The 23,678-nt window shown below is 35.0% G+C and overlaps 3 protein-coding genes and 2 long non-coding RNA genes across 6 annotated transcripts in view; 2 read left to right on the plus strand and 3 right to left on the minus strand.

Moving 5' to 3' along the window:
* Window positions 1–3,963, plus strand: part of LOC107711502 (protein tyrosine phosphatase receptor type Z1) — a 37,463-nt gene extending 33,500 nt beyond the window's left edge. The window contains 6 exon segments of the mRNA XM_016516490.1: window positions 749–822; window positions 904–1,032; window positions 1,118–1,267; window positions 2,281–2,423; window positions 2,509–2,644; window positions 2,963–3,963. Coding sequence (XP_016371976.1) covers window positions 749–822; window positions 904–1,032; window positions 1,118–1,267; window positions 2,281–2,423; window positions 2,509–2,644; window positions 2,963–3,097 — 767 coding nt within the window. The 3' untranslated portion in view covers window positions 3,098–3,963.
* Window positions 3,911–22,259, minus strand: LOC107711509 (uncharacterized). The gene is made up of 4 exons (XR_001636710.1): window positions 22,023–22,259; window positions 12,751–12,754; window positions 8,334–8,340; window positions 3,911–3,923 (listed from the first exon to the last, which is right to left on the minus strand). It is a non-coding gene; the product is annotated as an uncharacterized LOC107711509 (long non-coding RNA).
* On the minus strand, window positions 4,954–6,270 carry LOC107711507 (NADH dehydrogenase [ubiquinone] 1 alpha subcomplex subunit 5). The gene is made up of 5 exons (XM_016516495.1): window positions 6,195–6,270; window positions 5,681–5,725; window positions 5,397–5,513; window positions 5,227–5,292; window positions 4,954–5,119 (listed from the first exon to the last, which is right to left on the minus strand). The coding sequence occupies exons 1-5, from the start codon at window positions 6,213–6,215 to the stop codon at window positions 5,018–5,020; spliced, it is 351 nt and encodes a 116-aa protein (XP_016371981.1). The 5' UTR covers window positions 6,216–6,270; the 3' UTR covers window positions 4,954–5,017.
* Window positions 10,112–11,226, minus strand: LOC107711508 (uncharacterized). Its single transcript, XR_001636709.1, has 3 exons — window positions 11,080–11,226; window positions 10,476–10,578; window positions 10,112–10,308 (listed from the first exon to the last, which is right to left on the minus strand). It is a non-coding gene; the product is annotated as an uncharacterized LOC107711508 (long non-coding RNA).
* Window positions 13,842–21,617, plus strand: LOC107711503 (ankyrin repeat and SOCS box protein 15-like). 2 transcript variants are annotated; one of them, XM_016516491.1, is made up of 12 exons: window positions 13,842–14,031; window positions 14,364–14,525; window positions 14,676–14,790; window positions 14,894–14,949; window positions 15,231–15,362; window positions 15,465–15,623; window positions 17,022–17,267; window positions 18,056–18,227; window positions 18,312–18,861; window positions 19,370–19,523; window positions 19,608–19,767; window positions 21,399–21,617. In XM_016516491.1, the coding sequence occupies exons 3-12, from the start codon at window positions 14,756–14,758 to the stop codon at window positions 21,445–21,447; spliced, it is 1,713 nt and encodes a 570-aa protein (XP_016371977.1). In that variant the 5' UTR covers window positions 13,842–14,031; window positions 14,364–14,525; window positions 14,676–14,755; the 3' UTR covers window positions 21,448–21,617. The 2 variants fall into 2 exon arrangements, with proteins under 2 accessions (XP_016371977.1, XP_016371978.1); XM_016516492.1 differs by lacking the exon at window positions 21,399–21,617 and having other exon boundaries at window positions 13,843–14,031; window positions 14,364–14,790; window positions 19,608–19,902.
* Window positions 22,260–23,678: the final 1,419 nt, after the last annotated feature.

The following is a 23,678-nucleotide window of genomic DNA, read 5'->3' on the forward strand; positions in this document are numbered from 1 at the left end:
GTGAAAGGGTAACCTGTTTTATTTCCTAAATAATTTATTATTTTTATTTATTTTAAATATAATCAATATGCATAAATATGTTAAATATAAATTAGAAATATTTATTAATATATCATATTTATTTATATGCATACATGTATTAAAAAGTGAAAAGGTAACCTGTTTTTCTTTAAACAATTAAATTCAGTTATTATATATATATATATTATACATACATTATATATATAAAAAGTGAAAGGGTAACCTGTTTTCATTTAAAAAAAATTATATTCAGGTATTTATTTATATATTTAAAAATATAATTGATTGGTTTATTTGTTTATTATGAATAAATAATATAATATTTATTTATATATATATATAAGTATAATATAAAAACTCAAATGATAACCTGTTTTTTCCACTAATTATATGCAGTGTATTTATTTATTTAAAATAGAATAAATGTTTATAAATAAATATTCAGTATTATTTATTAATGTCATATTTATTTTTATAGATACATAAACATAGAAAAAGTGAAGCGTAGTCTTTTTAAAAGAAAATATATTCATTTATATTCAAATGTTTATACATATTCATCAATATTGTATTTATCATAAATATTTATATTATTTATTAAAATATCATATTAATAATATATCAAATGTAACCTGTTTTCTTCCAAGAATTATATTCAGAATATATTGAAGATCTTTTTAAAGTGTAGCTGATCTTTATCCTCACATGTGCTCCATCTGTGCTTCAGTGGAGAGGTCAAGGGTCAGTCTGTCTACAGGACCTGGAGAATCATCAGACTACATCAATGCCTCTTATTTAATGGTGAGACTCTTGTTCTTGATGCTCCTGTTTAGATTCCTGTATGTAATATGGTGTGATTCGACGAGTCTGTGCCCTTTACAGGGGTACCATCAGAGCCGCGAGTTCATCGTTACCCAGAATCCTCTGCCAAACACCATACAGGACTTTTGGAGGATGATCTGGGATCACAATGCACAGATCATAGTTTCTCTGCCAGATACACAGAGCGCCGTGAGTCACACGCACACAAACACCTTTAAACTTCTGCACACATCCGTATGTAATAACTGAGGCCTGTCGTTTCTGACCGTCACAGAGCAGAGAGGGAGAGTGTGTGTACTGGCCCACTAAAGATCAGCCAATCAGCTGCGAGACCTTCACTGTGACCTTCAGGGGTGAGGACAAACTGTGCCTGTCCAATGAGGAGTCACTCGTGGTACAGGACTTCATTTTGGAGGCCCTAAAGGTGAATAAAACTTATTTCATTTATGTAGCCAGAACTCAGTATTTGCAGCTGCTCAGGGTAAACCTCACAAAACCTGTCAAGAACATTTATGCATATAGCATAAAAATTAATGTATTGACATATTTTAGTGCCATTTGAATTTTTTTCATTCTGATAATATTTTTATTGTGATATTATTTTCATGATAATTAAACGTATTTTACAACTCAATACAGGAAAATAAATAAATAAATGGCAGTGGTTGTTGTACTGCCTTTATTTTAAATAAAAATATTTTATTACAGTAGTTTTTACTATATTACAGTAATGTTCAACGATATCACTCATGAAATGGTTTGAAATTTAAGAAAAAAATTCAAGTAAAACATCTTAACACATTACAGTACACATGACAATTTATAATATTGTAAAAAAAAAATCTATTTATGTTATTTATAATTATTATTTACAATGCAATGAAAATAAATAAATAAATAGTAGTAGTAGTTGTACTGCCTTTAATTTAAATAGAAATGTTTAATTACAGTAATTTTTTACTATGTCACAATAATGAAATACTAATGAGAATCACTTGGAAAATTATGTGAAATTTAAGAAAAACTGTAAGTAAAACATCTGGACACATTACAGCAATGATGATTTATAATACTGTAAAATATTAATTTATAATATTATCATAACTATTCTTTATAATATTATTAAATTAGAATATTATAAATTCATAATAATTACTATTATTAAAATATCACTGTGTAATAATGTATAATGTCATTTAATATGTAAATGTAAAATAATCAGAAAAACTTGTTAGTGGCACTAAGATAGGCTTTAAATTTTTTATGTAAAAGTATATATTTTTGTTCATTTTGATGTTTTTGTGACATTAAAAACAAAGCAAACTTAACATTTTCACATTTAACATTTCTGAAAGTCGTCTTTGTACTGGACATTGCATCTCTGAAGCATTTAAGTCTACGGAGCAACAGTTTGTTTTGCGTGGCTGTGTGTGACAGGATGACTATGTGCTGGAGGTACGGCAGTACCAGAGCCCTCGCTGGCCGAACCCTGACAGCCCCATCAGCAACTCCTTTCAGCTCATCAACATCATCAGAGAAGAGAGCTCGCGTCGAGAGGGACCCGCCATCATCCATGATGGGTAGAGTCTCATAGCATTTACAAAAAAGACTCTATCAGTGACTGATATAGAGAGGAGAGTGTCACTCCTCACTGTTTCTGTGCAGGTCTGGAGGGACGAGTGCTGCTTTACTTTGTTCACTGACCACCCTGGTTAACCAGCTGGAAGAGGAGAACAGTGTGAACGTTTATCAGACCGCCAGAATGATGAACCTCATGAGGCCGGGAGTCTTCAACGATATTGTACGATGACTGTAGTATACCTTGATAAGATATGAATTATAAAATGTGCATGGTTAAAGGAATAGTCCCACTCACAAATGAAAATGTGCTGAAAATGTCCTCACCCTCAAGCCATCCAAGATGCAGATGAGTTTTTCTTCATCAGAACAGATTTGGAGAAATGTAGCATTGCATCACTTTATCTAATGCTAAATTTCTGCATTTCTCCAAATCTATTCCGACGAAGAACTACATCTTAGATGGAGTGAGGGTGAGAAATGTTCGGTAAATTCTCATTTTTGGGTGAATTATTCCTCTAACATCTTCCTGTGTGTGCAGGATCAGTATCAGTTCCTCTACAAAGCGATCCTGAGTTTGGTGAGCACCAAGGAGGACGAGAGAGCTCTTCACTACTCGGAAAACAACGGCACGGTTCCTGCCAACCCCTCGGAAAGCCTGGAGTCTCTCATGTAGATATACAGACCGCTGTCACCCTTCACCCAAGGAAATGTACACTGAATCAAGAGAAAGTAGTTTTTGAAACCCTCCTAAAGTCTCTACATGGACTACGTGGGTACAGGATATACTATAATTTGGTCTTTTACTGGGCCTTTGTACTTTAAAATGCTTTGATATAATATTACTGTTGTAACTAATGCCAAAATTTCTACTCTTTGGAAAAGCAGTGACTGCTGTATTGCTGGTGATGTCTTAGTTTTTAGTCGGACATAACTGTTGAAGAAATATTTATAAGTAGCAGGGCAGAAGATTTCATATGCTATCTATTTTGGGGTAAAAAATCTTAGATATAAAAGCATTCTTGAACGTAGCCTCATAGTTCAGAAAAGAGAGGTGTGGTTCTAATACATAAAACCATCGGCCACACCAACAGACCAAAATACATTTATATGACTAGCGCTTCTTTTTTTTTTTTTTTACTATGTTTGTTATTGGAGAAATTGAATGTTTTGGGTTTTTTTATTGTAGAGAAATTTCTTTATTAACTTAGTTGATATGTTGTAATAAACATTTTTTCGTACATTTCTCATTTGTAATCCGTACCGCATCATTCTAGATTTAAATCCGCAGTGAATCTGTGTCGTTTCATAAGCACCATTCAGTTCTATATCTCCATATTTATCAACTTTTATTTAAACTAATCATTTAGGCCTTTTGTCAAGCATTAACACAGAACGTACTTGGATACAAGAAAGCAAGCACAATAAAAAAACCAAACAGGATTTTACACGCACATCATTTCTTCTACATTCGTGTTTGTCATTTCTTAACATTGTACTTTCTTCCATTGAGCTTCCAAATCGCTAACCACAAAATGTAAAGTGGGTGAATTTAAATATTTTGTTTAAAAGTGTTGCAGTGTGACAAACTAAACTTTATTATTTTTATGAATTGTTTAATTCTTATAAAAAAGTGATATTAAGAGACTACATGTAATAATTTTTAACAAAAAATATTCGTGTTAATTGAAGTCCGTAGGCACGTCTACTAACCGAAAGCATAAAAACCAACATGAGTATTTTGCTCTAATTGTTTCCCCCCCTTTTATGGAATTGATGTTATTTATCTAATCGTTGATTATTTTGATGCGTTGCATTGTAAAAGTTTCCTAATTTTTGTATAGATATTATACATTTCGTTTGTGACCTTTCAAGATATTATTTGAGACTACATATAATTTTTAACATAAAATATTAATGTTAGTCAATGTCTGTACTACTAACCAAAAGCATAAAAATGTAAAAGCTAAATATTTTGCTCTAATTATGTAATTGATTTACGTTATTTAGCTTAAAATGATTCTTTTGATGAGTAATGTATTATACATTCAGATTTGATGACCTTTCAAGATAATATTTGAGATTCAAATAATTTTACGTCAAAATATTAATGTTAATTTAAGCCCCTAGGCACGCTATATAGCACAAATTCATAAAAATGCAAAAAAAAAAAAACCTTTTTTTTTTTTTTATTGCATTTTTTGTGTGTTATTCAGCTAGCAATTGATTGATATTGATGTTTATTTTTGGTCATTTTTAGTTTTTATTGGACCTTGATCTGGGCCTCAGTCTCATTCAGCACAAGGCTACAACTCCAAATTAAAACTGGTTTTATAATATGCACATATACATTTTACTCTAAATTAGTTTAAAGGTCCATCATTGGAGTAAATGTTCCCTCTCATTGCCTGGTCAAAATTGAAAGAATGGTTAATTCTGTAATATTTCCTATATCATATGATCTCTATGATTTCATTTTCAGCTCAATCTATGACAAACAGCTGTAAAAAAGAAAATGCACAACCTAAACGGACAGTGTTTATTTATTCAGTATTTAACATAAACATAATATATGTACATGAAGATCATGAGGACTTCAGATGGGCCATTTCCACTGGTTCGCCGGTGCTTCCTCTACGAGAGGTTCCCACGGTTTCCATTCGGTCATCTTCCTGGACAAAGCCAGCTCAGCCTCAGCCTGCAGACACACCAGACAGACTGAGGTACAGCACACTGTATTCACTCTCTATTAACTCCGTTCTCCTAAATGAGGCTTTGAGATCTTTCATTATTGCATCTTCTCACCTGTGCAATAACCTCCTCAATCTGTCCACAGTTGATTTTTTTTTCAAGCTTTTCTACGTCTGGCTCCTTTATAGCACAAAAGTGACACATATAGAAATCAGGACTCTTGTATCAATATGCGTTTTAATACTTAAACCTCAATCTCAAAAAGTCTATTTGAAATTTCTCACAGCTTTGACGTGGTTGAACCTCTGGTTGATCAGTTGCTCAGTGTATTTCCTGTAGGCAGCATCCTGAGGCATAGTTTGTAGAGAGCCCAGGATCTTTGTGTACAGAATCCGAAGACGCTTTGGGAAAGAAAGCCACAATTCAATAGACAGCATTCTAATATGTACAAGTCCTCTAACTTAAAACACAACTTTGCAACAAACAAAACACCTAGATTGTATATGCAAGTAAAATAATACATGCAAGCAAAAATTAGAATTGATCAAAATGAAATCAAAATACTCACCTCATGTGGATTGTGGGAGACAGCAAGGCCAACCAAGCCTGTGGTCTAAAAATAAGACGATCAAAAGATGCATATTTCCATGCATGAACGTTACTCTTTAATGAACGCGTCAAAACAACGTATGCAATAAAGTCATTCAACATTTAACCATTAATACAACATTTACCATTAATAATAGTCATATAAATCTCACTTTGAAGTGTCAAATGCACAACTTGATTTCCCATGCATGACATTTACAGCTCTAAAAAGACATTAAACTACCAAACGAATCACTTGTATTATTATAAACCCTATTTTCTGTAGGATGGCGATAATTCAGGTTTCACTACAGCAGCCATCATAATCGACCAAAACAAAGCACGACTCGTGCATTTAAATACATGCAAACGCTGGGGACAGACGTACAGAAAAGGCGGCGATATTCAAACGCTCCAGTATTTAGAAACTAGCTTCATTTACGGATGAATATGAATCGTTTTTAATAATATATTTTCATGACCTCCGCACGTACCTTCTTGATCAAACCAGCCATTTCTGCCGATGCGACTCAACGACGCAACTTCCGTCGCCTGACTGTGACGTCCGTGGCTCGCTGATCTCTTCATGCTGTAGTCCGTAACTTTTTTTTGTGTTCAAGATGTACAAAATTTATATATAATCGAGTACACCACGAATCCATTTTCCAAACCGTGTTTTTTGGCTTGTCCTGAATCACTACGGTACACCTATAATAAGTGTTTATATTCGGACTATTTTAGACTGGTTCGGGTAGGTACCACTGCGGAGTAAACCAGCGTGATTCGCCATAGACATAAACAGAGAGAAGTAGCTCCGGCTACAATGTTCTTCCGCAAGACGCACACAGTTCTGTTTATTAACCGCTAGCGCGCCAAAAGTTAGCTTTAACTGTTTATTACAAACTTTTCAAAATAATTCATAAATTCTAACATTTTCTCAGTAATTTTAAGAAGGATATTGATGTTAATTGCTCTTTGGACTTGGAAACTGTACCCCACATCTTCTGGCACTGTAAGTTATGTTAAAAAGTTATGGTATGATGCTTCTATGTTTATCAAAGAAAAGGTACTCTTTAATTTAAATTTGCATTTTGAAAATGTAGTTTTTGGATATTTTAATTAGGATAATGTGAATAACGAAGTTTTTGTTATTAATCTGTTTATTTTGTTGGTTAAGTTCCCCATTTATAAGTGTAAATTTACTAAAAAAAAAACAAAAAACTGTTTTACAGTGTTTTATAAAGAGTTGGACAATTACTTTTGTACTATTCAATATAGTACTAATAATAAGGCAATCCTTTGTTCCCCTGGCTTTATACTGTCTGTTGTATTGTTCTGTATCTGTCGTTTAAAGCATAATAATAATAATAATAATAATAATAATAATAATAATAAAAGTTAACTGTTTATTAAATATTATTTGGCTAATTTGTTCTTTCTTTTAGCCAAGTATTATCTAAGTTTTAAATATTAAATGATATTTAATTATTTTTTCTTATATTATTAATAGAGCATTATTTTATTAAGTAATTGTAAATAGGTTCTACATTTAAACTTTAAATAACTTTTTTGCGCCCTCGAAGTTGAGTTTTTAAAATGATCTATTACATCTTGAAACTAATTTCTTAAAATTAAATTTGTCTGCCTCGTCTTACTAAATAATACTACCAATAATAATAATGTAATTTTTAAATTACTATTTTTAAAACAATGTACATTTGTTTGAACAAAATGAATACAAAATATTGTACAAATTCAATGTCACAACAACACTATTGTACTTTGTTCTTTAAAAGTATTCTAGCGCTGGCACTATTAAACATGTTTTTCGAAAATATTTTACATATATAAATCAAATCGTTGTAAATGAAGTCTTAAATTAGTTGCAGCAGTATAATACCTAAAATTCACCACAGGAGGGTGGTTTAGTTTCTCTTACTAGAGGTTTAAAAATATAATTTATTTATTTTAGGAAATCATTTTTTCAAGTTTTTTTTCGGAGCTGCTGTAATCAATAATTTATCAAATAATTTTAAATGAATGCAAAATAATTTTAAAACAAGATTTATTTCTTTAGAAATTATATAGAAATAAGTTGCAAAATTGCATTTCCACACAGTCACCACAGGAGGGCAGTAACTTTCCTGATTCCAGTTTAAGTGACAAAAACCTCCGTTGAGTCTTAAAGGGGTCATATGATGCTGCTAAAAAGAACATTATTTTGACACTAATTGACCACAAGAGGGAGGTGAACACATATTTTCACTTAATTAATAGGGATTTTTCTGCTATGGAAGAAACTAAAGTACTGCAACAGCCACTGTCATAGCCAGCATTTTATCTTTGAGTAGTAGAAATAAAATACCGATTAAATATTTAAATATTCATAATAAGGATTGATAAATGTCACCATGTCCTGAGACTTAATGAGGATGTTTGGTAGTTACAGATGACTGAGCAAAGATCACATGAGGCTCATAAGAAGATCAGAGTCTCAGCTACATGCAGCTTTTATTTCAGTGTCAGAGAAGGTTCCAATCTTGTCTGTTTTAAAAACTCAAACAAACAAACAAAAAAAAAAAACAGAGATAATTTACAGATTCCCCAGATCTTGATCAGACAAGCATCCCAACAACCACACTTCTGTGATGACCAGGCTGGTTTCATCTTAGTTTTTCAGGCAAAACCAGTGAAACTAAAGCATTTTTCCACCACAAGAGTGAGATTCAAACCATGATCTTCCTCAGGAGGGAATAACACTCAGACCACTAAACTACCAGCAAACCTGTATATTGCCTCTTTTTTTTTTGGACTTTTGTCTTATTTCATCCTTTTAAAGTGCACAAGATTTGGACCTGGATATTCCCCATGAGGGCGACACTCACACTTGTGACTGAGGCTCTGATCTTCTCATGAGCCTCACAAGAGTGAGATTCAAACCATGATCTTCCTCAGGAAGGAATAACACTCAGACCACTAAACTACCAGCAAACCTATATATTCAACCAATATTTTATTTCCAATACCCACCTATGACAGTGGCAGGCACTTTCTATCATAACAGAAAAATCCCTGCTAATTAAGTGAAAATATGTGTTCATCTCCCTCTTGTGGCCAATTAGTGTATAAAGCATGACTGAAACCAATATTTTTGTTTAGCCGGATAATAACAGTTCTGGATTTTAAATTTGGACCTGGATATTCCCCATGAGGGCGACACTCACACTTGTGACTGAGGCTCTGATCTTCTCATGAGCCTCATGTGATCTTTGGTCGGTCAACTAGTCTCTGTAACACCAAACATCCTCAAACCACTCAGAGAGTCTCAGGACGTGGTGATATTTATCAGTACCTTTTACGAATATTTAAATATTCAACCAATATTTTATTTCCAATACCCACCTATGACAGTGGCAGGCACTTTAGTTTCTATCGGAACAGAAAAATCCCTGCTAATTAAGTGAAAATATGTGTTCATCTCCCTCTTGTGGCCAATTAGTGTATAAAGCATGACTGAAACCAATATTTTTGTTTAGCCCGATAATAACAGTTCTGGATTTTAAATTGAAAGTTCTTGCAATGTGAGTGACTATCAAGGACAGTAATTGAGCATTTGTGATGGTGACAATCTTAATAAATATTTACACGAAAGCACAAAGTCTTGAGGTTTAAACTACAAAAAATTAAACTGATAGTAATAAATTCTAATGTAAAAGACCAAAAACAAAAATGTCTTCAGCACAGTCACTGTGGTACAGTGGATAATTGTTCACCTTTGGCTATGACATTAAATCCATCAAATCCATCGTTTTATCACTTAAAATGAGATTCAAACAAGATAAAACTTTGAAAGCTACTAAAGCCCAGTGGTGCAGAGGCTGAATAAGTGACTTAACATCAACCTGCGCCAGAGACGTGTTCAAATTCCACAGATGTCATGAATGATTTTTACTCAGTATATGACCAGAAATAAACAAAACCCAACCCTCACAGCTTCTGTGGCTCAGTGGTTAAATGCTTCGATTGCAAACATGAAAGTCTGGGTTCAAATCCCACAATTATTAAAGTTATTAATCATTTTGAACAAATCTCTCAATAAAAACCTGTTCAAAATGTTCATCATCTCCACAGGCTCTGTGGCTCAGAAGATAAAGCTTTGTGTTTTAATCCGGGAGATCTGAGTTCAAATCCCACTATTGCTTACTTTAAATCAATCTCAGCCAGCAAAGTCACTCAAACACCAAAACACAACGCAGAATTCGTGATGGATCAGTGGATGAACACACGTTCTTTGAGGAGGATGAGACTGTGATGGAGACGTGGGTTCAAATCCCACACAGAGCTTCCTTCAACTTCTTTATTGGGAAATCACAGGTAAACAGTCAGATATAAGTTTCTTCATGTGCTCCAGCAAGAGATCTGTGGCTCACAGGTAAGAGCGCTGCCTCACGGGTTCAGAGGTTGCTGGTTTGATCCCAGCCAGGTCTCTGCGATACGAGTGAATGCTGGAGTGTGTGTGACGGTGTGCCTGAAGAAGGGGGATATCAGTACGGTCTCCCCCTGGAGCTTCCAGCACCGTGACCCGCAGCGGTTATACTTTTGAACAGACTGAAAAAATAAATAAAGCTGCATAAAAACTCTCATCCCCCGTCCCTTCCCCATCTACTTAGGTTACCATCATTTGCTTTTCAAAGAGGAGGCCCTTCAAAAAGAAAATGATGGTACCCTACATGTTTAGTGCACTAGAACACACATTCACACATGAGATACATTACCTGTCCCTGAGCAGATGTCCATCATTACAGTCAATGTCTGTCCACACGTCCCAGAGCTCTGCTTCAGCCGGACCAGTTTACAACCAACAACACATCACTTATTCTGGAGAGTCAAGACAGATATTATTAGACATACTGTATATCAAGACTAAAAACAGGTAATAAAAATAGAGAAATATATTAATGTTGCATATTTATAAAACACTGCGGACTGTAATGCGGTATCAATCAGTTTCCTTCAATCTACTGTTCGTTTCGGATCAGTTCTGATGATGCTATTAATTAAATTTCTTGCAGGCCACAAAAAAATACAATGGAAAGTGTTTTTACGACATATTTTTTAAAACAAATAAAACATGATTTTAAAGGCTGTGCTCTTATGAAGACAGTCAGAACTAGAATCATCAGAGCTTCACACAACACCTGCTGCAGGATCAACAGAGACAAACAGCGCGATTCCTCAGTATTACACTTTACAATGTCAATCACAGGGCGATTCGATCAGAGATTATAAACGAAACGCAACAACTACCGATTCATTTGCTAAACAGCGCGTGCAAGTCACTGAACAAGAGAAATTCGCTTTATGCGGAAAGTTACTTACAGGTGAGTCGCGTCACACTCGATTCCAGCGTTTCATCGGACCGTGTGTTGGTTTTATTTGCAGATTCGCTGAAAAACATGTTGTTAAACTGACATTAACAGCTGTCATCTGCAGGATCTGCACGTGTTGTTGTTGTGACTCTCAAGCGTCATGTTGTCAAGCAGCTGAAGGAGTCCGACTGAAGCTGAAACCCGATAATGCCGCCTAGTGGCGCGGAGGCAAAACTGCACTTTACTTTCTACAATTCTGCTATTCGTGGGAAATTGTTGATCTTGTTTATGTATTTTAACAAGAACAGAGAGAACAGAACAAATTCCTGTTTAAGTTCATTAGACTCAATTTGCAGCGGTGTAATTCACAAAAATCACCACAGGAGGGCCTGCTTTAGGTCCTCTGGCTTTTTTGCATGTCCGTTTATTTTAGTAGAAGAGGACAGAACAAAATCACACACAAACAATAACCTAAAATAGCAATGCACAAAAAATACCACAGGAGGGCGTTCATTAGACTTGGTTCAACTTCAGAGTAGTCTATCATTCTGTGGTGATTTTTGTGAATCACTATCGAGTAAAATAATTTAAAACTGGTTTCTCCCTCCTGTGGTGATTTTTCTGAATTACACTGCTGCAACTTATAATAAATGCTAATGTAAAAGACCAAAAACGGTGAATTCAACACAATCTCTGTGGTACGGTGGATTATTGTTCACCTTTTGGGTGTATTGGGTCAAATCTAGCAAGTTTTAAAGATACTTGTATCCCTTAAAATGAGCTTTACACTACAAACAAGATAAAACGATAAACCATCTGTTTTATTTGAAGCACAGTGGTGCAGTGGCTAAACATTAGACTTTAACTCATGAAATAGCAACCGAGATGTGTTCACATCCCACATATGAATTGAATGCCTTTTACTCAGCCTAAACTGACATTAATATAAACTTAAAATCTAAATGACTGTAAAAACAACAACAGAGTAACGTTTCTGTGGTGTCTGCTGGAGTATTTGGGTGATGCTGCTCTTTCTTTGGCAGACTTGTCATTCTCGGTTTAAAATGTAACTTTAACTGTATAAGTACTAGTTATTCAATCTTATCCTGTGTGTCGGTCTATCAAAGACTTGTTTACATTTCGCTGTCTTGCTGAACTCCCTTGTCAGGCATGTAGAAGCAAATGTCTTTACCTTTGTGTTGTGAATCGAAGGAGGCTATTCCAGTACAGCTCTAGTGCTTTTTAAAATGCTCAAGAAAAACCCATTCAAAACAATATAGGCAAGACTTTGTCAGATTCAGTTGCTCAAGTGATAACGCATTGCTTTTTAATCATGGAGTCTTGAGTTCGAATCCCACTATTGCTTGTTAAATTGATGTTTAAAGTAATGCTGTAGCTAAACTGAAAATCAACCAATCTGAACCCACTCAAACATCACAACATTTGTAGCTCTGTGGCTAATTATTTGCCATGTGTTATCATATGTCGAGTTCTTGGTTCAAATCCGACAATTGCTAAAAGTTTTCTACCGTATAACGCAAAAAAGAAAAAAAAAACATTAAAAACAACATCGACTTCATCAGATTCAATTTAACATATGCAATTGCTGAAACAATTTAACATAAGCAATATTGGGATTTGACTTCAGGATTAAAACACAACTTAAAAAGTGTTTGTGGACATGGCTTTATTGAGAGTTTTGTTTTAAATGCAATAGGTTTTGAACAAAAGACTCCATGCATAAAATACAATATTTTACTTTTTGAGCCAATGAGGTATGCATGGTAAATTAAAGCTTAAAATTTAAACATTTTTTACACTCAAGTTTAAAAATAGCAAGATTTGAACCAAGACTTTCATGTATAAAAAGCACATAATGATTCCCTGCGCATCCAAATTTTCATACCTCATTTTGTTTTAGCTTTTGTGATTTTATACTGGAAAAAATTAAGAGTTTAATAAAGAGTATCTTCATTTGTGTTCCTAAGATAAACAAAAGTTGACTTACCTGAAGCAAACTGCAAGATTTTATATTTTTGTAAATCACCCAATTATTTCCCACACTAAATCACTCTTTATTTATATGATGAATTTCACTGTTTCATCTCTGCAGAAATAATTTTAAGACTTTTGGAAAAAAAAAAAAACTCTTTAGAATGAAATATGCATCATTTGAGTAACATACACAAAACACTTTTCTCCATATAAGCTGTTGTGCATATGTGCAAACAATCCCACAAATGGTAAGAACTTGATCAAACTTTATCAAAATGATAACACATACATAACTAGTAAATAAAATAATTTGTTTATTCAAATTAAGGCTTTATTGAATATATATGAATTGTGTCACAAAACAGTCCAAGCCTGGAAGTTTCTAGCGTCCCAAAGACCTTGATTAGCTGCTTCAGCTGTTTTTAACCAGGGTTGGAACTAAATTCAGGTAAGTGGAGAGGATGTATATATATGTAAGTTGATCATGTCTAACACATGATGGCGTTATTTCCTGTGACCCAAAAGTTACACAATGTTTACTTTATTGTAAATACGCTACCTAGTGGCAACAAATGAGGTTTTCAATGGCCAAATATACCATTGGTGTAGAGCAGGGGAGTCAAACTCAATTCCTGGAGGGCCGGAGCCCTGCACAGTTTAGATTCAACACACACCTGCTCCAACTAATCAAGTCCTTCAGGCTTATTTGAAGAATACTTGGTATGTGCGTTGGAACAAAACTCTGCAGGGCTCCGGCCCGCCAGGAACTGAGTTTGACCTTCCTAGCGTAGAGGGATTGACTGTTTTTCCACTCATGTGAGCTGTTGGTGTTAATAACTGAATACATTATATTAGACATCTAATGAAGGGGACATATGGGCAAAGATAGACATTCTAACATAAAAAAGATTAGATTGTATTTGAAAAGGTCAAGTGCCTGGAAGCTTCATTAAGGTCACCAAACTTCGTAAGTGAACCTAATTAATAATAATGAGCATATCCATTCTGTATTTTAGTGTTTTTTTAAATGTCAAATTTATTGAGTGCAAAACAGATTCTGCATTGTGAAAAGGCAGATGTTTAAAAAGGCAGATTATTAACAGACATGAACAATCAAATCAGTCAAATGGATTTGGTTCCAAATATTAAATCAGACTGACGACTGAACATGAGCAACAATTACCTGCACATTAAGCCCATAAACACACACACATAAAGCTGAACATCATGAAACAATCCTCATTCAGATAATGTGTATTTGTATCAGTCTTGTGGAGTTCTTTATGTCTTCTGTCTAAGACCATGTGTGTCTGTGAGCCGCTACACGTGAGGGAACTCGAACCCTTTTGGCTGGTCGTGTCAAAGTGACCCGCATTCCTAGAGTGTCAAAAGCGGGTCAGCACCAGATATATTCTCCAGGACCTGTGAAGACACACTCAGTCTGTTTTGCAGCGCTGCAAGGTGCATGAGATTTCTTCCGATAGTTAATTAAAAAGTTTCAGTACAGATTCATAGTGACAACTGGAAATTGTCAAAGTTGTGTCAGTTTTATAATCCATCTGCATGACTCAAGTTTTCATCGAGATTTTTTCATGTGTGCATCTTTTTCAGCTCTGAAGCTACAATGGGCTACATGGAATGAATGGATGAAGATCAGCTCATTGAGTTTGTTATTCAGATGAGCCTCCAAGATGCTTGCAGTCTCTATTTTGAACATATCACTAAGGTATGCACAATACGTATTTCAATATACTTGTAATATATCTATAGTAATAATATACTTATTTCAAACAAAGGTATGTTTTAGTCTCACACATTCTCTCATGCAGGACTTTAGAAACAGCCAGTGATGAAAACCTCAAGATTTTATCTGCAATAGATCAAGGTATTTCATACGCAGTGTTGGGGAAAGTTACTTTTAAAAGTAATGCATTACAATATTGCGTTACTCCATAAAAAATGTATTAATTACGTTACTTAGTTACTTTTTATGGAAAGTAATGCGTTACTTTACTAGTTACTTGAAAAAAGTAATCTGATTACGTAACTCGCGTTACTTGTAATGCATTACCCCAACACTGTTCACACGTGTGCCTAAATATCAATGCTCTATTTTGATTTCCCAATGGCATGATATTCCACATATGGGTGTGTAAAATTATTCAGATGATGTGTTTGCACTGAGGAAACTGCAGAAGTACAGTGCTGCCTATAAGGAAAGAGACAGCAGAGGTTGGCTTCCGATGCACAGAGCGTCTGTCCAGTCTGATGTCTGTCTGTTGGATTGCGTCCTCCTGGGTGAGCAGAATCATGTCTGTGGTAAAGTACACATAAATGAGTCACAATTAGTTCGATATAAGGCAGAAGTATATATACTGGCATCTTTTTTTTCCTGGATAGCATCTCATGAGCTGAGCATGGAGGAGATGACGGCCGATGGAGACACCGCTCTGACACTGGCTTGTCAAGCAGGGCATGTGGAGAGCGTAAAGGTTCTTCTCCAACGCGGAGCATCTCCACACAACACGAACAGCAGGAACGAGACTCCACTACTCCTGGGTATTACAACAAAAACATCATCAAATTAGTCTTGTCTCTTGTTGGAGCTCTCAATAAGCAATTAAAGGGATAGTTCACCCAAAAATGTAAATTATCACGCTCCATTTGTATAAGTTTCTTTCATCTTTTGAGCACAAAAGATGATATTTTAAAGAATGTTGGTAAACAAACAGTTGACGGTAGCCATTGACTTCCATTGTATGGAAAAAAATACCATGGAAGTCAATGGCTACCGTCAGCTGTTTGGTGAACTGTCCCTTTAAGCAGATGTCGTTATAAACAAAAGTTATTTGGATTACAATTTCATTACTTCCCCAGGTGAATATCATGAATAAATGACAGAACTTTATTTCCCCTAACATAAGAAAATAATAAATAAAAAACAAGAAATTGTATTTGGCATTAATAAAAAGATTTAATCATTAATATATTATTATTAATATTATGAATAACAGTTTAATAATGTTTTAAGACCATTAATATTTTTTGCATTGTGGCATTATTCTCATGACAATTAAGCACATTTTACCCAATTTAATGTGATTCTCATAAATGTAATGAAGTGATAAATTATCTTGTATGGACAATTTTTTATTCATCATTTAAAAAAAAATTTTTTAAAGATTTTTTCTCAATAAATCTTATTCAAATGATATAGAAATCAGCATTACTTTAGCACAACATAATAATGTACAAATACTGTACTTTATACAGTTGAAATAAAAGTTTTTGTTTTTCTCCACATTACAGTTGGCAACTGAGAATTGGGTTATATGCGTTTAATTGGCACAAAATATTGTCAAAGCCAAAAACATAAATGATCCTAAAATAATGTTATTAAATATTATGTCCCGAGCCGATCTCAAGGATCGGGGCCGATCAAGCATTTTTTTTTTTAACCGATTACTCTCTGCACAAATCTGTATACATTGGATTGAATTGAATAACTTTAATGTACTTGAAGTGTGCACCAAACATACATTCCTATAGGAATATACAAGTATTTGATCGGGACTCTGTATCGGCAGATATTCAATATACTATGACTCGAGTCGGATCGGGACATCCCCATTAAATAGCGTTTTATGCCAGATTCAATTTCTTTTTAATGTTTTTTTTATTTTATTTTTTTTACTTTGAGGTTAAATGTAACCCAGACTTTTGACAGATTATATTAAATTCACCACCTCATACTAAATTACACTTTGTCCTATACATGCCAGTTTAAGCACAACTTTATAAAAATAGGATTAAATCACATCACACCAGTAGTGTCACCGACTTGTGAATGTAAGAAAGAAAGAAAGTGTAATTGTGGTTTTGTACAAGTACATGAAAATGCTTGGTTTTGCGTTTTGAGTTTTATACTAAATCATATTCCCACGTTTCCCTTTGCAGCTGTGAGGGTAAACTCTTATGAAATGGCATATGCACTGATAAGGGGAGGCGCCTTCGTGGGGCAGCTGTGTTTGAAGAAGTGGACGGCCACCCATGAGGCTGCTAAGGTGGGTTGCGTGGACATCCTGATGCTGTTGCTGAGACACGGGGGGAAGGTGATGGGACGGGACGGGCATGGGGTCACACCGCTGGGCATCGCCGCAGGGTACGGCCATCTGGAAATACTGGCAATCCTTATCCAACATGGTAAGTCAGGTGTATGCAAGTCTGACCAAGAATCAACTCTAGATCCGTCCCTATAGTAAATGATGAATTTAGTTAATATTAAATAACAAAAATGGATCAGATTTAAATGTAACCTACTGGTGATAAATACTATAAATTATCTTTTTTTACTGGTGTGCAAATTTACTTAGTTTAGCTAATTATTAATAAAATGTCATGCATAAAAATCTGGAAATTGCGACTTTTAAATCGACCAGCATGAAATAAATAATGCATAAATAAAGGAAGTGGCATTTTTTTCTGCTTGGCGCGCTGCATACGTAAAGGCTAGTGTTACAAAAGAGCAGAAAATTTCCGGACACTTCCCAGAATTTTTGCAAACTTTCTGGGATCTTTTTTTGGAAACTTTTCTGCCCCTTTGCAACCCTAATTAAGGCCCATTCACACCAAGCACAATAACTATAATGGTAATTATAACTATAAAGTTTTAAACGGGTCATGAACTGCCTTTTTATTATTATTTTGTACTGTTCTCTGAGGTCCACTTATAATGTCATCAAGACTTTTACATAAAAAAAAACATAATTCAGAAGTAATAGGCTATTTTCATAGATGGATGCTGCTGTGATTTAGGTTAAAAACGCATAAATAGTCAGTACAGGCCTTTTTGCCATGTTTAAAATAATGTATTCTATTTACTTCTATTAAGATTTGTACAAAATGAATCATTTGATTAAATATGCATTCTCAACTATAAGGCATTTAAAGGTTCATTCCCCAAAAAGGAATGTCTTTGCTCTCACCTTTAGGGGCCGACGTCACAGCACAAGCTACAAATGGAGACAGTGTGATATATGACGCCGCAGGCTGTGGGAACCTGGACTGTATTGATCTACTTTTACAATATGGTGCCAATCCTAATGTAGCCAGTCTTTGCGCTCAACTGCCGATTCACCGCGCAGCCTACGAGGGGCGTTACCTGTGAGAGCACAGCAAATCAATCTCGCCACACTTCACCAAACAACTCTGCACTAATAATTATATTCTCTCTCTTTAAACGGACAGGGCTCTGAAGAAGTTAATTCCCATCACCAATAGGAAGGCCATCGGTCTGTGTGGGATGAGTCCGGTTCATTCTGCGGCAGACGGAGGCCATGCTGACTGTCTTGAGCTGCTCATCAAGAAAGGTTTTGACGTCAACCCAATCCTGGGCTGCCATATTTCCGAAAACTACGGTGACATGAGGAAGACCCCACTGTACTTCGCCATCTGCAATGGAGACGTCACCTGCGCCAAGATGCTTCTGAAATCAGGTGCGAAGCCGGATCTGGACCCTCTGCGCTGCCTCCTGGTGGCGGTCAGAGCTGAGAAGTACGAGCTGGTGTCGCTGCTTCTCGCCTATGGGGCGGACGTCAACTGCGTCTTCTCTGTCATCAGTGACACCGTATTTCCTACGGCATTGCAATATTGCCTCGAAGATGAAATGATGCTGCGCCTACTCCTTAACAACGGTTACCATGCAGAAAGCTGCTTTGAGTGTTACCATGACAACTGGGTAACAACAGAGGCTCCTAGCCAGTCGTACCAAATCAGGAGCGATACGAATAAAGTAACCGTAAGAATCATGTTTGGGGTCTAGAAAACAACGTGGTGAATTCACTAACAGTTGCAGCACTTATTCACTAATAAGTCTTATTCACTAAACACCTGAAAATGCAATAAACATTGCAATGAGAGGTTTTATAGTGAACTCAAATCAAGAGCAATCTGAACAAAGTGACTCTAAAGCATCATGTTTGGGGTCAAGAAAACAATGGTGCGGTGTTGGGCCTTATGCGTCTTATTCAATAACCACTTAAAAACCAGCGTAACCAGGCACTACCTGTGCTGATATAGCACTGCAACTTAAACATTTAAAACCCAACTCATATCGGTGTAAATTAGGTTTCTTAAAGAATGTATTGTCACAATAAATTTTGTGCTGTTATCGTTTTGTGTGTGTGTGTGTGTGTGTGTATTTTATTGTGATCACTATAACAATGCAAAAAGAGGTCGCAATTCGTTCTTAGTTAATGTCTATATTTATATGTGGCCTAATTATGCACTCTGTTCTGTGTTTGAAGTTTTGCGAGTTTATTAGCGTGGCATGGATGGCGCATTTGGCGGGGAGGGTGGTGCAGACACTCCTAGATTACGTGAATCACGTGGACATCTGCTCTAAACTGCAATGCATTCTGGAGAGACAAGAGGAGTGGCCTGATATCTGTGAAACCCTCAGTAAGACACTTCTGTTTACTATTCATGTCATTCCTTACCTGTATGAAAACAAATAACAATTTCTTTACGTCTATTTGTTATTAGGGAACCCTCGCCCTCTGAAACACCAGGCCAGGTTGGTTATCAGGAGACGTACGACACTGAGACGACTGAACGACCCAGAGTTCATGAGCACCGTTCCTTTCCCCCCTGCACTGAAGAACTTCCTACTCTACAAAGAATATGATATTTATGGTCGAATGGATGAACAGTAGATATATGTATCTATACACTGTAAAACCTAACAGTGAAAATCACTACATGAAAAAAGTTTTGAAATTTAAAAAAGTTAATTCAACTCAATAAATATTTCTGATGTGAACTCAAAAACGAGTTATATTAAGCACAACTCAATCGGAATAAGTTACTAAAAAATATTTTAACTAACGATTTAAGTTAAAGAAAACCATTTAATCTACTATTAGGTCTATACGTATTTTGATCACAAAATATTTCAAAGAAATTTGAGCTTACTTAATATTTAACAATTTATTTTAAATATTGATTCCCAAGAAATCACGTTTGTGTAGAGTGGGGCTCTAGGTTATTATATTTATATCTTTCATAACTAATTAAATAACTAAAAGATAATATAATAAATGCATATATCTATCTCATAAAAAGCCAAAATGAAGTCTTTTAAAGTAATTACTTTTACTCGAGGCAGAATATTATCCCGGTGTGTTTCCCAAAAATAAACAAACAAAAACAAACAAACAAAAAAACGCGCGCTTATTTTCAGTCGGTCAAGTGAAGCCCCACCGGACAGCTCGTGCTCACGGAAAATAACAGGCAAGTTTTTCCAGCGTCTTAATCCCCATTTAGTGCACTTTTGAACGTTTTATGTTCTGTTGTGCTTCTTTACCTGAAGATTAAAGGCAGAGTAAGTGATTTCTGGTAGTCAGTTAACCTAATGTGTGTAAGAGTTAATGTTAGCTAGCAAAGAAGTGATGAGCCAACACGCCATTACATCAAAGTTATCAACGGCAAGTGTTTTACACTACATTTTACCAGTGGAAAATTAAGAAATATTTTTTGTACTTTCTCACAGTCGGACACAGGCAAACGAGTCTCGCAAATTTTATTTTCAAACCAGAAAGACGGCTGACAGACCATCTTCCACATCTCTAACCGTCACTCTCGCCACAGAAACTGAAGCAAGGGGTAAAGCAAACCCACATTCCCAATATTACAACGTTTGAACTTTTTGTTAATCATTGTTTTTGATTCGCTTCATCAGTTTCATCTAGAATATCCCTGTGATGCTAATGAAGCTTACTAAATCCGCCAAAAAAGCGGCTCGAGGAGGGTTTATGATAGCTGTAAAACATTAGTTAAAGGTGCAATAGGTCATTTTAGACTGTTATTTGCTCTTCACGTTGTCTTATTTGAAACTCATACTAAAAAAATGTTGTCATGCTTTTGAAATCAATCTGTTCAGAGCAAAGGCAGCGAGGGTTTTTGTGATGTCAATGGCTACAAGATGGCTGCTATTGACAATACTACTGCAGGTTATGAGCTTACAATGAAGTAAGTAGAATTCACATGGAATAAATCGATGGGCTTTAGTGTTGTACGAGATGTAATTTGTCAGGTTATAAACCGTTACTTAAATACATAATTCTTCAGTTTTTATTCTTGGATAAATTGCTATTATTAATGCAAATGTAATAATGACCAGACATTTCTTGCAGCACAAATGGTAGGTCCCAATAGCAATACAATACGGATTATTAGACTGAAATTTAAATCTGAACTTTGATCAAATTATTCATACACTGCCCAGATGAAAAATAATAGTTCAATTACCCTAATTTTGTGTTTTGTCTTTAAGGACAATAATGGCATTGATACCATTCACACTGGCAGATATATTACTATCTGAAAAGAAGAGCCAGCAGAGGTTTTCAAGACACACAGGTTATAAGGACACATGTCAGGACAACATTATATTTACTTTGCAACATTTGAACCTTTTAGCTGACATCAGAATAAATGCATGGCTCGGGTAGAGAGACTGAATAATTGAGCAATCAAGTTGTCTTAAATGAATAGTCCACTTACAAATGAAAATTCTGTATTCATTTTGTCATACATTTTTTAACAGAAAAAATTTATAAATTTTTTGACATTCATTGTTTTTGTCTATCCGTTGAAAGTCTAGGCGATCTTTATTTTCAAGCTTCAAAAGAACTTTTAATTTAGCCTTTTATTCACATTTAAACATTGAACAATGCACTCTTGTAGATCACAGGATATATTGTAAATGGAAGCTCAAGTGTGAAGGCTCCGATCCTTCACACCTTTGTCATTTATGAAAACTTAAATATGGTGTCTGCCCTCATAAGGGTATTTTTTTATGATATGTGGTGACATACACTATTTTTCCCCCCACTGCATTTAGAAAAAGGAGCCTGATCAGGTGCAGAAGGCAGCAGTCACCATCACTGAAGAGTGAACATGTTTTAATTGCATTTGAAGATGAGATGATGTCTGCCAAGTGTTGGGTCAGTGCATTGGTACGGGGTTTTTTTGCACTCATTTTTAAACATTTCCTTGTTTGTGGTCTTGACTTATTTGGTGAAGTGTCTGATAAGATTGTTTAAATGTTATATTTTTGACTATAAAGTCCACTGATTTTGTTTTATGTTTGAAAACATCTTGTGAAGTAAATGTTGCATTTCAATAAACACTTAAGAATGCCCTCCTGTTCTGTCATCATTTCTTTGTACCAATGTTATTTTTTGCTTAGTCTTATGTAACTATTACTTTGAGTTTGAAGGACTTGAACCATTTAAGGCAATCGGTTTCCTCAAACCATTTAAGTAACTATATAGTTGTTAAGACTTTTTTTGTTACCTGAATTCAAACTGACTGAGTGAAATAAACTTAAAATCTTTAAGTTGAGTTTGCTCTAATGATTGACTAAACCAACACTTAATGTATATAAACTTAATGTATATGAGTTTACAGTACTCATATTTATTTGTTTTAAAACAAATGGTTTAAGGCAATCGGTTTCCTCAAACAGTTTGAGTTACCGTAACTTTTCGGGTTTTACAGTGTATTTTATTCCAATTTATTTATATGAGTGAACCAATTGTAACAGTGTTATTTTGTGATAATGTAAAGATGTTTGTTTATAAACAATATTACCATGATTATATAATTTTCATATGTTAATGCTCACAAAACATATCAAGAGCATGTCCAGGTCACATTTCACCTTAAAACCAAATGAAAAATAAATAAATAAATAGAAAGAAAATTTTTTGTTTTGTTTTATGCATATGCACCTTTTTTCAATTTTGGAGTGAAACTTGACCTGAACATGATTCTGACAGGTTTCCTCAAATTTACTCTAAATAGTCTGCAGTGTGTAAATATACAGTATATGCTACATAAATAGTTTACTCTGGAAACATTTTGACCGACATTGTATTTTTATCACATTTTTAAACCATAACAATTTGACACATTTCAAACTTCACCTACACTGATCATGGCCCCAGTCCAAAAACACTGGATTTTGTGGAAACTGTTGTTGCTAGAGGCACTTGTTATCAGACCAACAACATTCCTGCACGGTCAACGCCAGTCGGCGTCTGCAGAGATGCAGCGGACATTGTGTTCCTGTCATAAACACAGATCCTAGCCTTACATGGCTGTTTGGATCCTATGGGACAACAAACAGCTTATCTGAGCGTTCACATAAAACACATAAGAGAGAAGAGGATTTATTAAATCCTCACAATGGTTCATGCCAGGCTGATAACAGTTCTTCGGATAATCTGCCCCTCACTATTAGCCTGTGACGTGTTACTTTAGCTCTATGTGGTATTTTTGGCACACATAAAAAAACTAAAATCACTTAAGAGTATTCTGGGTAGTCAAATTCTAAACATACAAAATAAATTGACGATAACATTTGTCAACAACACTAAATTGTACCAGTAGCAGTGCTACTGGCAGTAGCTAGTTGTGATTTCATTTAATGCACCATTATAACACAAGTAACTACATACAGAGCAATTTAGAATAGATTTTCCTATTTAAGCGTTTCAAATTCAAGTACATACCACCTTGCTGGAAATAACGACTTGCTATTATAAGGAC

The sequence above is a fragment of the Sinocyclocheilus rhinocerous genome, unplaced genomic scaffold (genome assembly GCF_001515625.1).
Source record: "Sinocyclocheilus rhinocerous isolate Xijiao unplaced genomic scaffold, SAMN03320098_v1.1 scaffold208, whole genome shotgun sequence".
NCBI lineage: Eukaryota > Metazoa > Chordata > Actinopteri > Cypriniformes > Cyprinidae > Sinocyclocheilus > Sinocyclocheilus rhinocerous.

Bases quoted from the DNA above. Each gene is read 5' to 3' on its own strand.
- LOC107711507 (XM_016516495.1), bottom strand. From the start codon at position 6,215: ATGGCTGGTTTGATCAAGAAG. The intron at 5,726-6,194 runs GTACGTGCGGAG...TCTTATTTTTAG, and splicing joins TGGCTGGTTTGATCAAGAAG to ACCACAGGCTTGGTTGGCCT. The intron at 5,293-5,396 runs GTGAGAAATTTC...TGTGCTATAAAG, and splicing joins GGTTCAACCACGTCAAAGCT to GAGCCAGACGTAGAAAAGCT.
- LOC107711503 (XM_016516491.1), top strand. From the start codon at position 14,756: ATGCTTGCAGTCTCTATTTTGAACATATCACTAAG. The intron at 14,791-14,893 runs GTATGCACAATA...TCTCTCATGCAG, and splicing joins ATTTTGAACATATCACTAAG to GACTTTAGAAACAGCCAGTG. The intron at 18,862-19,369 runs GTAAGAATCATG...CTGTGTTTGAAG, and splicing joins GCGATACGAATAAAGTAACC to TTTTGCGAGTTTATTAGCGT.